The 15,530-nt window shown below is 44.5% G+C and overlaps 2 protein-coding genes across 5 annotated transcripts; both read left to right on the forward strand.

Moving 5' to 3' along the window:
* Positions 1–1,363: 1,363 nt before the first annotated feature.
* On the forward strand, positions 1,364–8,540 carry CENPH (centromere protein H). Of its 4 annotated transcripts, none has more exons than XM_072359934.1 (9): positions 1,364–1,630; positions 1,729–1,790; positions 2,087–2,129; positions 3,550–3,621; positions 4,302–4,358; positions 5,785–5,848; positions 6,113–6,164; positions 6,622–6,893; positions 8,045–8,540. In XM_072359934.1, exons 1-9 carry the CDS (start codon positions 1,536–1,538, stop codon positions 8,144–8,146), a joined length of 819 nt encoding a protein of 272 aa, XP_072216035.1. In that variant the 5' UTR covers positions 1,364–1,535; the 3' UTR covers positions 8,147–8,540. The 4 variants fall into 4 exon arrangements, with proteins under 4 accessions (XP_072216035.1, XP_072216037.1, XP_072216036.1 ...); XM_072359936.1 differs by having other exon boundaries at positions 6,736–6,893; XM_072359935.1 differs by having other exon boundaries at positions 1,735–1,790.
* A 66-nt stretch (positions 8,541–8,606) lies between these two features.
* KGD4 (alpha-ketoglutarate dehydrogenase subunit 4) lies at positions 8,607–14,699 on the forward strand. The gene is made up of 4 exons (XM_072360134.1): positions 8,607–8,730; positions 9,224–9,287; positions 13,163–13,365; positions 14,555–14,699. The coding sequence occupies exons 1-4, from the start codon at positions 8,692–8,694 to the stop codon at positions 14,570–14,572; spliced, it is 324 nt and encodes a 107-aa protein (XP_072216235.1). The 5' UTR covers positions 8,607–8,691; the 3' UTR covers positions 14,573–14,699.
* The last annotated feature ends 831 nt before the right edge of the window (positions 14,700–15,530 follow it).

Here is a 15,530-nt window from a genome sequence, read left to right on the forward strand (position 1 = left end):
AGGTGCACTGTAGCAAATTACACTGATCATATGTTACCCAAGGAAGTAGTCCAGGTTTAGAATGTCACACTGTAGTAGTCTGGAACTTGCTGACACTTGGCAAGCCATTGAAAGAAACTGTAAATTAAGAGTCACTGATTGGAAAGAGAAAGGATGTACTTAAGAAAGAATAAAGGCATTTTGGGGTCTTGGAGAAGACATATCTCTCTTTAGGGGAAACCTGTTTGCAGCATTCATAATCTGTGTCTTCAGAGCCAGTTTCCATCTTCCTTTACCTCTTTCTCTTGCCTTAAAGTGCTTAAATGCTTTCTTTGAAATTGAGGAACCAATTCAGTTGGTAGCAAGAGTGAGTACGTATTTCATAATTCTGGGTATCACAGCAGTCCTATCCTGTGATGCTGCTTTCTTGTTCTAGGTACCTGTGTGTTGTGAAAGACTTAATTCTTGATGTTACTGAAATCAGGAGTTTTAAACTTACAGTATCGGATCAGTTTTAGCAGCAGTGCAGTCTGAATATCCCCGAACAGTTCTGCTTGGCATCGGACTGTATATACAAACTGAGATGTTTCCCTTCTAACAGTTAAAGTTGGCTTTGTGCTGTTGTTTTGTGTTGAGTTTTACACCCAGGTTAGCTTAGCCTAATTGAAAAAGCCTTATTGGTTGTCATGGCTCTCACCAAGCAGATGCTGATTTCCTGCTTCAGCTGCTTGTACTGGGACACAAACCGCATTAAGGTGGCTGGGAACATCTTGGATGACCATGCCGTGGCAGTGAGGTTCAGCCATTTCACGAGTACTTAACAGGCAAGTGCAAACCTGCACCTTCACAGACAAACAGCATGTGAAGGTGCAAGTCATGTTTTCCCAAACTCACACACATACTCTTTTTCCTGGATGCCCTGGCAGGAATAAAGTTATCCATCTCTAGTTTCACAACAGCCCTTATCTGCCAGTAAGCCTCCAGAGAAGTGGTTCGGGCTCATCACGAGGCCTAAGGGAAGCGTGCTGTAAGGGCAGTTTCCCAAATCACAACGGCAGGCCAATTAATTTCGTATTTAGATCGGTGGTACAGCAGGGAAGCTCTTAACCTACTCGGTATGCGCCGCCAGATCCCGTAAGGCACGTTCAAAGATGAATTTGAAGTTAAATCCCGTCAGCGATGAGTTTCTATTTATCCTGTCTCTTACGTACTTCACTTCTAATAACGCAGACTGTAGTCTCCGGCTCCGCGGCAACCCCGTCCCCACCTGCTGTGAGCTGCGGGTCCTTGGGCGGGGCCTACGGCTTACGTGCGGCGGCGACGCGGAGCGAGCAGCGGTGCGCCACGTACCGGGCGGCTCCCACCTACCGCCAGCCGCTGCGTCCCGCCGACAGTCGGCAACGCTCCGCCCGGAGGAGCGGCACAGCGCCACAGCGCCCGCCAGGCCCGCCCGGCCGCGGCACGGAGCCGCCATTGGCCGCGGCGCGCGGGCGGAAGTGCGCAAGGCCGGGCGGCTCGCGCTGGTTGACGGGAGCGCGGTTGTTTGAACGCGAGACATGGCGGAGCGCCTCACGGATCCCAACCGGCCCGGGCCGAGCGCTGAGGCGGCGGCCGATCCGATTGCGAAGAGGGACGTCCTGAAGCACTTGTGGTTCGTGCCGCGGGGCGGGGCGGGAGCGCCGCGTGGATGGCGGCCTTGAGAGCCAGCGGGTGGGAGGGCGAGCGGGGCTGACGATGTCCTTCGCTCAGTTGCAGCGTGAAAACGCAGCTGGAGCAGCTGGTGATGGAGTTCAGCACCGCGTGCCACCAAGGTAAGACCCGGCGGGGCTCCCCTCCGCCCTTCGGGGTGTGAGCTGTTCTCTGTGGGCTCGTCGTGCTCCCTCCCCCTCTTTCCCTTCCTTGGAGCGGCGAGCAGAGGCGTACCGTCCGCACGTCCCTCGGGCTGCAAACGAAAGCAGTCGAAAGCCGAACTGTTGCTGTGGTGCAGCGGGTGGAGGGCGCGGCGTGACGGGCGGGGGGGGGGGGCGTCTTCAGCTGCTTGTCCTGTGCGCTGTGAGCTGCGCCCCGCCGCACCCTGCGGTGTTTTACTGACGCTCTTGCTTTACAGATGAAGACTGCAACAAGGGCGTGGAAGTAAACTTTACCCAAAGGTATGCCATTCCTTACGGTCGAACTTGTCAGCTCGGTTCCCAACCATTCTTCAGTTAAAACACGCTAGAAATGCTCTCCTGGTTATTACTGTTTGGTTAGAACTCCTCGTTAGCCATCCCTACTACATAAGGGTTCAGTTAAAGCAAGTGAAGGAACTATGGCAAAGAGATCATAGAATCATAGAATTACCCAGGTTGGAAGAGACCCCACATCCGGATCATCAATGAAGATGTTAAACAGAAGCAGTCCCAGCACTGAGCCCTGATGGACGCCACTTGTGACCAGCCGCCAACCAGATTCCACCCCATTGACCACAACTCTCTGGGCCCGGCCATCCAGCCAGCACTTCACCCAGCGGAGCGTGCGCCCATCCAAACCATGGGCAGCCAGCTTCACCAGAATGTTATGGGGGACAGTGTCAATGGCCTTACTGAAGTCCATATCAACAGCCTTACCTTCAGCTACCAAGCAGGTCACCTTGTCATAGAATGAAATCAGGTTAGTCAGGCAGGATCTACCATTCATAAATCCATGCTGACTAGGCTTGATCCCCTGGCTGATCTTTAGTTGATCCATGATGATTCTTAAGATTATCCTTTCCATAACCTTCCTGGGCACTGAGGTGAGTCTGATGGGCCTGTAGCTGCCAGGATCATCTTTCCGGCCCTTTTTGAAGATGGGCATCACATTCACCAGCCTCCAATCCATCAGGACATCCCCAGTCAGCCAAGACTGCTGAAAAATGATGGACAGTAGTTTGGCAACCACATCCACCAACTCCCTCAGCACTCTAGGGTGCAACCCATCCAGCCCCATGGACTTATAAACATCCAGCTTTTGAAGCAGGTCCAGAACCATCTGATCGTGGATCATGCAGGGCTTGTTCTGATTCCCCTCCCCATCTACCAGCACAGGGGGCTGTGCTCCCAGGGAGTTACAAGTTTTACTATTGAAGATCGAGGCAAAGAAGGTATTAGGTACCTCAGCCTTGTCACAATCCTTGGTGACCAGGTTGCCCTCAGCATCCAACAAGGGATGGAGATTTTCCCTAGCCTTTCTCTTGCTGTTGATGTGTTTAAAAAAAAATACTTACTATTCTCCTTAACCTTAGCAGCCAAGCTCAGTTCTAGCTGCGCTTTGGCTTTCCTAGTTTTCTCCCTGCACAGCCTCACTACATACTTGTAATCCTCATAAGTAGCTTACCCACTCTTCCAGAGACCATATTCTAGATATTCCTCTCCATCTTCTAGTATAGTTCTGTATCTTCTGTGGTTCCTGCAACGTACATATGATGGCTGGAATTAATGTAATATATTTCACTGAGGATTCATACTTCAGGCATGCAGATAGAGCAAGTTAAGTACTGGAGATTGAGTTTACGGTTTTTTGTTCTTTTTCACTTTCTTTTATTTTTTTCAGTGCCAAAGAAAGTTTGGAAGAAGTGGATAAAGTAAAAACTGCCTTTGAAAGCAAAGCACTGGCCTTAAAAAGGTAGATGGCTTTTCTTCCTGTTTATTTGGAGGTTTTCTGCTGATTTATCTGTGAGCACATGCATGCACAATTGCATGATTCTGATTAAAATAGGATTTCAAAGTGATGTTACATGTGTTGCAAACGTGAGAGATTTAACACCATAGAAACTGCAGGAACAGAAAGACAGATACCATAGGGAGTAACGACAAATAAATAGGAGCACGTGCAAGCCTCTGAGATCCTGCAAAAATTACATAAAAGCAGTTTGTGTGTGTCAGAAAACAAAGCTGTTGGTGGTACTTTACAAATTCTTACAAAAGAGTGGAGGTTGGTAGTTGCGTGTCTCCTGTGTTGCATGACTGTTCATTTGAGTTCCTACCTATGCCTAGCTTCCCTCCTGCAGACTGGGACTAATGGTGTCTGAGGTGTATTTGTCAAGAAAGAAGTGCGTTGTTACTCCTACAAATGGTTGACTGATACACCTTTCTTGTCCTGAGAATTAAGCTCCAGTATTTCACAAGTTCAATGTTTGAAAGTTACTGCTGTGGCTGGTTTTGTTTTTGTTTTTTTAATAATATGTATTTCCAGTGCCAAAGTAGGCGTAAATAGAAACATGGAATTCTGCTGTTTACCTAAATTTAAAACTCTGTTTCTTGTCAGTTTTCATCAGAGGTATGTCTCTTCTTTATACCACACAGGATCCAGCTTATGGATGCTCTGAGAAAGAAGTTGAAACAAAGTGATGATTGTGCACGGTAGGGTGTTTTGAGTTCAAGCTGGGCTTCTGCCTTTCTAATTCTCTCTCTGCATACCCTAGAGCTTCTTTGTATGCTTCATGAGTTGCCCGTCCCTTTTTCCACAGGAAGTAGACACTCTTTTTCTCTTGGAGCCTCAGAAAAAGTTCCCTGTTCAACCATGCCGATTTTCTTCCATTACAGTTCATCTTACAGCACAGGAAGACAGCCTGCCCCTGCACCTCTAAGACTTCTTTATTGAGGAGCATCCAGCCTTCCTGGACTCCTTTACCCTTCAGGAATGAATCCCAAGGAACTCTACTTACCAGAGTCTTGAATAGTTCAGAGTCGGTCCTCTAGCAGTTTTGCTGGCCCCCTTCCTGACTTCATGAAGAAGGGAGAACTCTACCATTTCATGATCGCTCTCCAAGACAGCTCCCAACCTCCACACCTCCCAACGGTCTAGTGAACAGCAGGTCTAGTGGGGCACTTCCCTAATAGGCTCTCTTATCAGCTGCATCAGGAAGTTAACTTCCACATACTAGACTGCTTCTTCTGTGCTGTATTATATTTCCAGCGTATATCAGGGAAGTTGAAGTCCCCCATGAGAGCAAGGGATGGTGATTACACAACTTCTGCCAGCTGCTCATAGAAAGTCTCATCTGTCTCTCTGGTTAAGCAGCCTATAACACACCCCCACCAGGATGTCAGCCTTGTTGGTCCTGTGCTGATCCTTACCACTAGAGACTGACACTTACCATTCCCAGCCTTGAGCTCTCTAAGACAGAACCATACCTCTCCTTCTATGCCCATCTCTTCTAAAGAGTTTATAGCCATCCATTGCAACATTCCAGTCATGGAAGCAATCCCACTATGTTTCCATAATAGCAGCTAAGTCATAGTTTGTCTGCTGCCATTTGCCTCAGCCCCAACCCCAGCACTGTTCCCCCAAAGGCTCATCTCCAGAAAGCCTTAATACCCCCTTGATAATGAGTTTAAAGCCTTTTCAATATGTTCTGCCAGCTTCTGGTTTAGGATCTGTTCCCCCTTTGAGACAGGTGAGACCTGTCTGCAGATGCCAGGCCAGATGCTGAGTAAACCAACCCATAATCAAAAAAGCCCCAGTTCCTGCAATGGCACCAGCCTCTTAGTCTTACTTTAATGAGATGTCATCCTGGTCCTCTCACTATCCCTTGCTGCCACTGGAGGGACAGAGAAAAATACCACCTGTATTCCCGCTCCATCAACTAATCACCCCAGCCCCCTGAAATCCCATTCAATAGCCCTCAGGCTTCTCTCAGCAATTTCCTTGTTGCCAGCCTGAGCTGTCAGTGAAGGACAATAATGAAAATAAAAAATGATAATAAAAAATAACTTTGGATACAGCATTTCTGTTGTTGACACATCATACCGGTTGTAAAGAATGTAACTTTATTTCCTTCATTAGACTGATCATGAAAACAATGAGAGACATAATCAGCCTTAACTGGAAAATACTTCAAGCTCATCAGGTAAGTGTCAGTTGAACCTTCTGTTGCAGTAGCACAGGCCCCGCCGACTTCAGTACGGACATGGGCGCAGTTTAAAGTAACAGGGATGCACAAGTCATTTGAACTAAATCTGTGGTTCCCAGGGGTGTTAAAGTTAGCAACATGGTTACTTCATATGAATATGTAAGTCTGCTTCTAAGGCTGCCCTTAACTGCTTCTGCAGACTGAGTTAGCATCATCGATATTTATAGGAGATAACAGTCCAGGATTGTTTTTTTCTTTCAGCAAGCACATGTGATTAGAGAGGATTTGAATGACATCAGAAGGAAAAGGCACTGTAAGTGTTTTATGTACATATTGGCTTTGTTTTGTAATTAAAAATACAGTTTGTATCTTAAACTGCTACTTTAGAAATATTAAGCAACTGTGAAATTCTCAATACAGTTATAAAAACTATGAGAAGGAGTGTATGAAATACTATAAAAAATAAGCTTGTACGATGAAAGTAAGACTGATATAGTAGAATATGTCAGTCAGGTAGCAGGCCAGAGATACAAGAGTGTACTAAAAAAATGGTGGTGATGTTTCAGTACTTAGTACAAACTCCCCAGCAAATTACAGTTCACTTACTAACTCAGGTCAGTTCTGAGAGGCCTAAAGGATATATTTGTGTCAAACTGTACTTTTGTGAAATGCTTGTGAATTAGGAATGGATTTACCTGGTAAGAGCTTGTGTAATAGCCAGTGAGTGTATGTTGGTACCAGATACCCACGGCGTTTGTTTCTCATGGAAGGTACGTTGGAGGGGAGGGATGGAGTGAGTTTGGCCTATTGCAGTAGAACCGCCTTAGATGTCTTCTGCCTGCTAATCAACTTTGGAATGCTTTGTTTTGCTCATAATGGAACAGTTCTGAAGCACAAAGGAGTGAAGGCGGCGCAAATTTTTACCACGATGAGGAAAAAAAGGGAAGTAGTGAAACTGAAAATTACTGACAAGTTGAAGTTTATCCATAGGAATTTACAGCATGAAAAGAAGGTGACTACGTTAATTCAAAACATACTCCAGGTAATGTCACAGCTTTCAGAAGCAGGTTTGTAGTTTGCACTATAAAAAGATGACATGCTGTATACTGAATGTAACTCCCAACAAAACTGTGTTTTTAAAAACCAGAAGTATTAAATCATTAGAAACTTCTTTGGAATAATGATGTAGAGAGTTTAGAAACAGCCTATCCATGTCCATTTCTCAGTTCCCTTAGAACTATAGAGATACAATGTATCTTCCAGAAGTACGTCTCATGGCAGAGGCCCTATTTACACTGTGAGTGACCACTACACCCCCTCAATCCGTTGTTCCAGTCTTGTGACTAGGACAATTCAGTAGGTCTTAAACCCAGTGAGCCAGACTGCTTCTAATTATCCTCCAGAGTGCTGTGAAAGCGCTTTTAAATGTTTTCATCAGCATAGCCTTCATGCTTTTGGTTACCCATCTGTCAGCTACTGCTGAATAATCCGTATGAGCACAACTGGATGGCAGGTTACCTGGAGTTTGGCATCATGCAAAGTAAGGAAGGAAACTGATATGAGATCTGAGCTGGAGGAGGGCTTCCTGCCATATCCTGCGCTTACGGGGGCTCTGCTGAAGATCATGCATTTAATGCTGGCTGGCGCTTGTCTTTTCACAGCATCCCTTGCAACACCTGACCCTGCAGATCAGATCAGTGACCTAATTAATACAAAGATGAGAGATACAGTGAATTGCAGGAGCTATGAGTTTGTAAGTGTAGTTATGAAATGCCAGTGAAGAATGCAGTTTCTTTACATACGTGTGTGTGTGTGTTGAGGTATTCAGATGGAAGACGGGATATAACCGTTCTGTGAATCCTTATGGTCAGAAGAATATTAAGAACAGAAAAGAAGCCACGTTTTTCTGTGGTTTGAAATACGTTTCATCTCATTAAGAATGGGAAATTAAATGTTTTAGTGGGTCCTGTGCTACGTTTAACTAGTCCTATTTATGTTCTAAATGATGTAAATGGACAAATCTTTTAAATTTTTAATTTAAAAATTCACGCATTCAGTCCGGAGTTTCAAGGACTTCCAAACTGGGGAAGAAAAAAAGCAGAAAAAGCAGATAAGGAAAGCCAGCAGTCCACCTTTTGATCCTTTTTTGAAGACATTTGTGGTTTTTAAACTACTTTTTTTTCTGTCTCGCAGAATATCGTAGTCGGATGCCAAATCAACTGGGCAAAAGATCCATCTTTAAAAGCAGTTATTCTACAGGCCGAGAAAGATTTCACCATCCGGAAGCTCTTGTAGCTGGGAAGATAGATGGTGTTTGACTGCAAACTGTCCTGACTTGATACGTTGTTTTTTAGTGACATTACTCTCTTAGTATGAGATTTTAACCTTTGTGAGATTTTAACCTTTGTGAGATTTTAACCTTTGTGAGATTTTAACCTTTGTGAGAGTTTAACCTTTGTGAGAGTTTAACCTTTGTGAAATTTCTGCGCTGCACGGTGATTAGCTGGGATGAGCACCCAGGGATCAGATGCAGGCAGCTGCTGCTGCGGTTCCACCTGGGAAACAGGACCGAGGCATGTGAGCGGAGCGTCCCGGCTCCTTGCACACTGACGTCTGCGTGCCTAACCTGTACTCGATCCGCTAGCCCTGCCTGTGTGCACCTGCCTAAATAAAGCGCTGTTTGCCGGCTACTCGGCGGTATCTGTTTTTCAATGGGCGGAGCTTCCCCTCGCGGCCGCCCCGCCCGCAGCTCCGCCCGCTCCGCTCGCCCTGCCCACGCGGCGGGGCGGGGCACGGCGCTGCCCCTCGGGCGGGCGGCAGTGCGCGGGGCGGGGGTCACCATGGGCAGCAAGATGGCGGCGGCCACTCGGGTCGTGCAGGTATCGGCGCCCTCCGACAGGGCACAGCGGGAGCGGCGCGGTGACGGGGCCGGTAGCTCGGCGCGGCCCGCGGGTCCCGCTCGCGGCCAGCGGGGCCCGAGGAGGCCTGGGCTCGGGGCCGCGGCGGGGCGGCAGGCGATGTCCTTGGCGTGGGGAGCGGGCGTGCGGCGGGGCCGGGCCGGGAGCGGGTCCTGCGATGCGCGGCGCTCTGAGAGCTGCGCCCCGTGCGGCGCGGTGGTGGCTGAGGGAGGCGGAAGGAGCGCGCCGCCTTGTTGGGACGCGAGGGCGGAGGAATACCTTCAAGGGTGAAGTTCCTCCTTGCGTGGAAGCAAAGCGGCGGTCGGTGGGAAGGTGGTCACGCTGGCAGTGCACAGAGCAGCGCTGTGGAGGAGTTGTATAACACGGCGGGTGGCCCTTTGTATTACTGCGATGTTAATGTTTGTCTGGAAACACGCTGTCGTCCTTATTTCTCTTCTGCCTTGTTACGTTGCAGGTAGTGAAGCCACATACTCCGCTGATCAAGTTTCCAGACAGAAAAAGCGGTCCCAGGCCTAAAAGTAAGTACTTTGCCTGGAGACGCAGCATGCCCCAGATCTCTTTGCCTTACCAGTTCTGACCAGTCAGTCAGTTCTCAATCCACGTCACTGTCCACTGATCTATCCCATATTTCCTACGTTTCGTAATAAGGATGGTGTGTGAGACCAGTGTCAAAGCCTTGCTGAAGCCAAGGTACACATCCACTGCCCACCCCTATCTACCTAATCAGCGATGACATCATAGAAGGCTATCGTTTGGTCAAGCACGATTTCCCCTTGGTGAATCTATGTTGGCTCCTCCTGATAACCTTCTCTTGGAGATGGCATCCAGAATAAGTTGTTCCATTACCCTTCTAGGGACAGAGGTGAGGCTGACTAGCCTGTAGTTTCTCAGATCCTCCTCATCCTTTTGAAGACTGACATTGGCTGTTCTCCAGTCTTCAGGCACCTCTCCCATTTGCCAAGACCTTTCAAAGACAATAGAGAGCAGTTCAGCAACCTCCTCTGCCAGTTCTCAGCACATGTGGGTGCATCCTGTTGTGGCCCATGGATTAGTGTTTTGTTGGATTTTGGCTAGGTGCTCTCTGACCAGATCTGCCTCGACTACAGAAACTTTTCCTTTCTCCCAACCTCTCTCTCTTGCCTCCAAGGTCCAGGATTCCTGAGTCTTAGCATTAGAGACTGAAGCAAAGAAGGCATTCAGAATCTCTGCCTTCTCACCATCCGCTTTTACCAGGACACCAATCTCACTTAGTAGGGGACCCACATTTTCCCTCATCTTCCTTTTACTGTTGATGTACTTAACAAAAAACCTTTTTTGTTATCCTTTTTCCTTATTGGCAAGGTTTAATTTCAAGAGGGCCTTAGCCTTCCTTTACCACATTTAATTGACCTTCCTTTATTTTAGTTTATCCATGAGTTCTCTGCTTCTAGGTTGGAGATAACTCTGATGTCTCCTCTACAACTGGCGGAATACACATAATACACACGTCTGTTTCTTGCATTTGTTTCTTGGTCAGACAAGATTCTTTGAGGTTTCCTACCCACACAAAGTCTCTTCTCTGCACGTAGTCATATTCTCCTGAAGTGGTTGTGCCGAGGTCAGTTCAAAGCAGCTTTAAGCATTCAGTGATTGCAGAAATGCAGTTGCATTTTCCTCATCCCATCTTTTCTTGAGTTTTGTGGTATTTAATGCTTGTTGTATTTAAAACCGTGGTTGCAGGTGGCAGAGCTCCCCCACTGTACATTTCAAGAAATGTTTCCTGGTCTTATTAATTAGTGCTGAGGGAAAAAAATATATATTTCCATGGCAATCTTTGAGACATCAATCTATACCTAATATACGTTGGCATTTATAGCATCTCCAGTGCAGTTACATTTAGACATCAAAGCTATGTAAGCTGTATGCTGTTTTTCTTTGGAGTCAGCAAAACATTTGAAACTGAAATAGCGAGTGTCTCACTAAAATAGCAAGTATCTTACAAAGATGTCTTATATTGCTCTCATTCGTTCAGAATTTATGGTTGTTTTCACCTTTTTTAGCTCACTACTGATTTTTATCTTTTTTGTTTGTTTCTGATACATCAAAGTTTTCAGCACCAGAATTATCTCCTGGAAGGCTTGCTTAGACATCTAAAGATTCTTCTTCTTCTTTTTTTTTTTTTCCTTAATGTTCAAATATTGATGGCTAAAAACATGAATTTTAAGTGTCAGTAACTATTGCTTTCAGACCCCTAATTCTGTAAAACAATCTGAAGTGTGAAGCATGACTGTTCAGTAAAATGAACATTTGGAAGCAACTTAATGCATGAGTACCTGTTCCAGGTATTTGGCATAGCACTGTTGCATCTGTGACGCAGCTGTAAGTTTAGTTTACCTGCTTTCTCGGAGGCATAAAAAGCACGTTACTTACATCTTGTTTATCTCTGCATCAGAAGAATTTTGCCATTACACATTTTTTTGTATGATAGACCATTCTACCTTAACCACGTTCAGTCACGTCAAAAATGGCCATCTGTCTATTTGCTGGAAGGCTGCGGCAGTAACTGTGTTTCACCATACCAGACTGCTGCTTGGGCATAGCCGAACAATGTTGCAGATCAAGGCTGTGCTGTTCGAAAATCTGTGTTTTAAAGGCCAGCCAAATTCTTTTATGGTTTTACTATTGCGTTATGCTATCAAACAGGGAAGGAAGAAAATACAAACAGTAGACAGAGCTAAAGCAACTGTGTTGCTAGGCCTGATACTTTTCAGTCCTGCGTTCTCCTGTTTTTTACTTGACTACTACTTCTGTTCCAACTATACATAACGGACTTGAAACTACATGAGAATCTCAGGCAGATCTCTATATGTTTTCATGGCATATAAAACAAGTTTGGAGAAACAGTTTCACATTTTTTCATATATTTTATTTTTTGAAACTAAAATATATTCTAGGCACTACCAGCCAAAACTGTGTAAAATCTGGCAAACAGCTCTTTCCTTTTCTGTTCGCTTTACTTCCACTCCTAAATTTTAGCATTTCATGTCAATGGCACTCCCCCTGTTCAGGTAGTGTGCCTGTTGATGAGCCCTTTTCCTCCTCACTGTTTGAGACCTCCTTTTCTGAACCAACTGATCAATCTGTAGCTTTCAGGTACAGTCTTCTTACTGAGAACTTCTCAGTGTGCTTCCCAATGATGTTTTCCTGTTGTATTTTGTTGTTGTTGTTGTTGCTTTTGTGGAGTTCGTTTGTTTGGGTTTGTTTTTAACAACAGTGGCTGGATGACTTTGCCTCAGCTGGTTTTTCTTCCTACCCCAATTGACATAGATGGCCTATAGCTCTGTCTTTCTCTTTACTGATCTTGTAGGAGGCAGCAGGAAGAGGCACAGACAGTATTGAAGCTTTTTAACCCATCTGGTCATGTTCAGTCTTGATGATGCTGGTTGTTGTATAGTTTTAAGTCCCTCTGTTCCAGCCACTTAGATGTTGTGTTTTGTGGTGTTCTTGCTAGTTTTTCACAGGCACTGAGAGAAAACTTTCTATGGAAGCATTCTGCTTTGTCAGGCCTTTTAACTTTGTACACAGAGGTCTTCAGCATTTCTGATGTATACGTGTAGCTGTGGGACTCAGTCCTGCCTGCTATGGCAACTGAATCTGCTGTAAGACCTGACATGGAGGAACAGACATGAGATCCAGAATGCTGATTTTGGTATCAGCGCCCATTTGTCATCAGTTTTTCTGTTCTCAGACTGGAGGCAGCTTCCCTCACACAAACTCCTTAAGCCTTCTTCCTTTCCCTCACCTGTGAAGTATTTAATATGCTGCTTGGTCACTACATCACATTAACAGTTTGGTTGCTTATACTCACTATGTGATTCTCATTCTGCATGTTACTGACATAATTTGATACACTACACTGCCCTGCTGTATAATATTAGAAACAAGTGCAGAGTTGCATGTATATGTCACTGTTGTGATGTTCACCTTTCTGTAAGCCTCTACCTCTTTTTCACCTTTACAATTGCAAGTAGACAAAAGCATCATCTCAGTGGACCTTGATTGTTCATCTTAATTGTCATTCTGCATTACCCTCTCCACAACACAATTATGATACTGCATACTTTTTTCTGCAAGGAAAGCTTCCCGCAGGAGAAAAAGCCTCTGTTAGGAAATATACTGATTTCATTTTTGTTCCCATATTAATATTTCTTCCACTTGAATATACTATCTTTTAATTTCAGAATATTTTCATTGTGCTTTTGATGTATGTAGTAGCAGTAAAAACAAGCTGTGGTCAGTTGAGTATATTAATATATGTTAGGACAAAACTAATTGTCAGTAACTCATTTGCCATTCATCTAATTAATTGAACAATCTTGTATTTCTTTACATTGTTTTTCAATCTGGGTTTCAGTACAGGAATCTCTACAAGCAAGTGTTCCGTCACCTCATGCTTCAAATGCGCAGGAGTCTGTAGGAGGGAGACCACTGGCCTTTCAAAGTATTTCACCTGTTAGTAGGGCACATGGTGCACCAGACACTTCTGAATTAGCGAGAATCTTACCTCAAAAATACAGAAGGAAACTTATGTCGGCTGAAGAGATTGAATATATTCAAGTAAGCCTCAGTAATTGTTGTGTGTGCTCTTATTTACCCAACATTCTTTGTAGTTCTGCAGGTTCTTAAAGTTGCACATAAGATAATACATTGTAATTTTTGTTAAGAAGAGCTTTTGCAGCGTTGATACACAGTACCAACACAACAAATCCTTGATGAAGGAGGTTCACAGCTCTTCCTAATTAAAGCAGAGGTAGAAAGGTAGTGATAGGTAGAGCCTACATTAAGCATATTCTCTTCTTGTTTTATAACGGTTGTTTAGTGCATAATTTGTAGGTTGGGAGCACAGAATGCTGTTCATGGACCAGCTCTTGCCAGGTGACTGAAGTACAAAATTCATAAAAACTATTTTGGAAACTGTTATGTAATAGGAAGTTAATTTTTGCACTTCTAACAGTTGGGAACATTTTAGTTAAGCTTGATGCAAGTATTGCCTAAAATATTTGCAATTGCAGCATAACATGGGAAAGTCAAAGCAGAACTGCTTTTCTTCTGTAAATGTAAACCAATGTAAACATTTTTACTTACAAAGGGAGAATGCACAGAGTTTGAACAGCTAGACAGTAGCTTTCTTAAATGAGGACACTTAAAGGGTAACAGTGGTACTAGAGGAAATCAATATTTCAGTGTGCAATGGGTTGAGTATTTAAATTCAAAATAAAATGATCACTTTCCTGTAGTTACGTACTTCTTTACCTGTTTTTGATCTGTTGTTTGCTTGTTTTTTAACCACAAGGCAAGTTGTTAAATAACTTTGTTAAAACAGTGAATTTCTGATTTCTCATAAAGATTATAGTGGCTTACCTGGGCTTTGCTTTTACTTTGCCCTTTGGAATCTGGGCAGTAAAAAAAACTCCAAAACTACTACTAGGGCTGTTTGTCTGATCTTTCCAAAGTCACTAAGTGTCATATTTCTTCCAACTGAGAGAATAGGGAGCAGTTGCAAATATAAGTTGCAGAGGTTTTTATATTGTTTATATTATTCCATCTGGAACAATAAGCTATTAATGATAGGCAATGATTTTTCTGACACGTAACTTGTTCCATTATAGATTAAAAATCAAAGCCGTAAATATGAAGTTAAATCTAGGACTTGTTTGTTAATCTATAACTGCAAAAGAAGGCTGGATCTCAATTTACCTTTCTTTTAGTGGAAAATAGTTAACTCTGTCTATTTTTTGCTTTACAGCGTGGAGGTCCAGAATAAGTACAGAAGATATTTGCTCACCACTGTTGAAGAAAGAAGTACTGTGTTCATCATAAAAGCTTTTCCTTAATATTATAAATAATGGTATACTGATAGCTTTAATAAAAACGCTATATGGAGGTGTAAAGGTTGACACAACACTATTAATCGGTGATGAGAGATTTTCTGTTGATGACTAATAGCAAACAATGGCTACATCATTAGAGTGTCCTTCTAACTAGCCATTCTATGAATTTGGCAGTAGAACAAATTGAGTTGCTTTATTTTCTTTGGTAACAGGTCTCTTCATGGCTGATTTCACAGGCGAGATAGGCACACTCAGAGACTCTTAGAATGGGTTGATTTGGATGGAACCTTAAAAACCATCTATTTCCAACCCACGCTGAGGGCAGGGCTGACACCCATTAGATTAGGCTGCTAGTGGCCCCAGCTAATCTGGCCTTGAATACATCCAGGGATGGGGGCATTTACACCTTCTCTGGACAAACTCTTCCAGTGCCTTGACTCCCTCCCCTTCTCCCCACCCTCCCTGCACGAGTTAACAGTTTACCCCTACCATTTAATCTGAATATCACCTCTTTTAGTTTAGAACCATTTCCTTTCGTCCTGTCATCATCAGACTGTGTAAAAAGTCCTGCTATGTCCTGTTTATAATAAGCTGCCTTTAAATATTCTAAGTTCACTTTCCTGAAGTTCAGGATCCCAACTCTGCTCTTTGTCGGGCCCCTGTTCCTCATGATCACAGACAGCCAGGACATGGTTACTACAGCCCTGAGCACCTTTTGTGAGCCTTTTGTAGCAAGAAGGCCTCGTGCACAGGCTCCATTTGATCAGGCAGCCTGTAGTAGACCCAGACCACCAGACGTCCTTCAGTGGACCGGTTCCTGCTGCGGCCCACAAGCTCTCCACCTGACCACGGCTGTTTTTCGAAGGCAGCTCTCCACAGTCTACCCACTTC

Source organism: Excalfactoria chinensis, chromosome Z, assembly GCF_039878825.1.
Source record: "Excalfactoria chinensis isolate bCotChi1 chromosome Z, bCotChi1.hap2, whole genome shotgun sequence".
Classification (NCBI taxonomy): Eukaryota; Metazoa; Chordata; class Aves; order Galliformes; family Phasianidae; genus Excalfactoria; species Excalfactoria chinensis.

Excerpts from the sequence above, each read along its gene's own strand:
- KGD4 (XM_072360134.1), top strand. The coding sequence starts at position 8,692 with ATGGGCAGCAAGATGGCGGCGGCCACTCGGGTCGTGCAG. Across the intron at positions 8,731-9,223 it reads CGGCCACTCGGGTCGTGCAG|GTAGTGAAGCCACATACTCC; the intron begins GTATCGGCGCCC and ends GTTACGTTGCAG. Across the intron at positions 9,288-13,162 it reads AAGCGGTCCCAGGCCTAAAA|TACAGGAATCTCTACAAGCA; the intron begins GTAAGTACTTTG and ends TCTGGGTTTCAG.
- CENPH (XM_072359934.1), top strand. The coding sequence starts at position 1,536 with ATGGCGGAGCGCCTCACGGATCCCAACCGGCCCGGGCCGAGCGCTGAG. Across the intron at positions 3,622-4,301 it reads AAAGCACTGGCCTTAAAAAG|GATCCAGCTTATGGATGCTC; the intron begins GTAGATGGCTTT and ends TATACCACACAG. Across the intron at positions 5,849-6,112 it reads AAATACTTCAAGCTCATCAG|CAAGCACATGTGATTAGAGA; the intron begins GTAAGTGTCAGT and ends TTTTTCTTTCAG.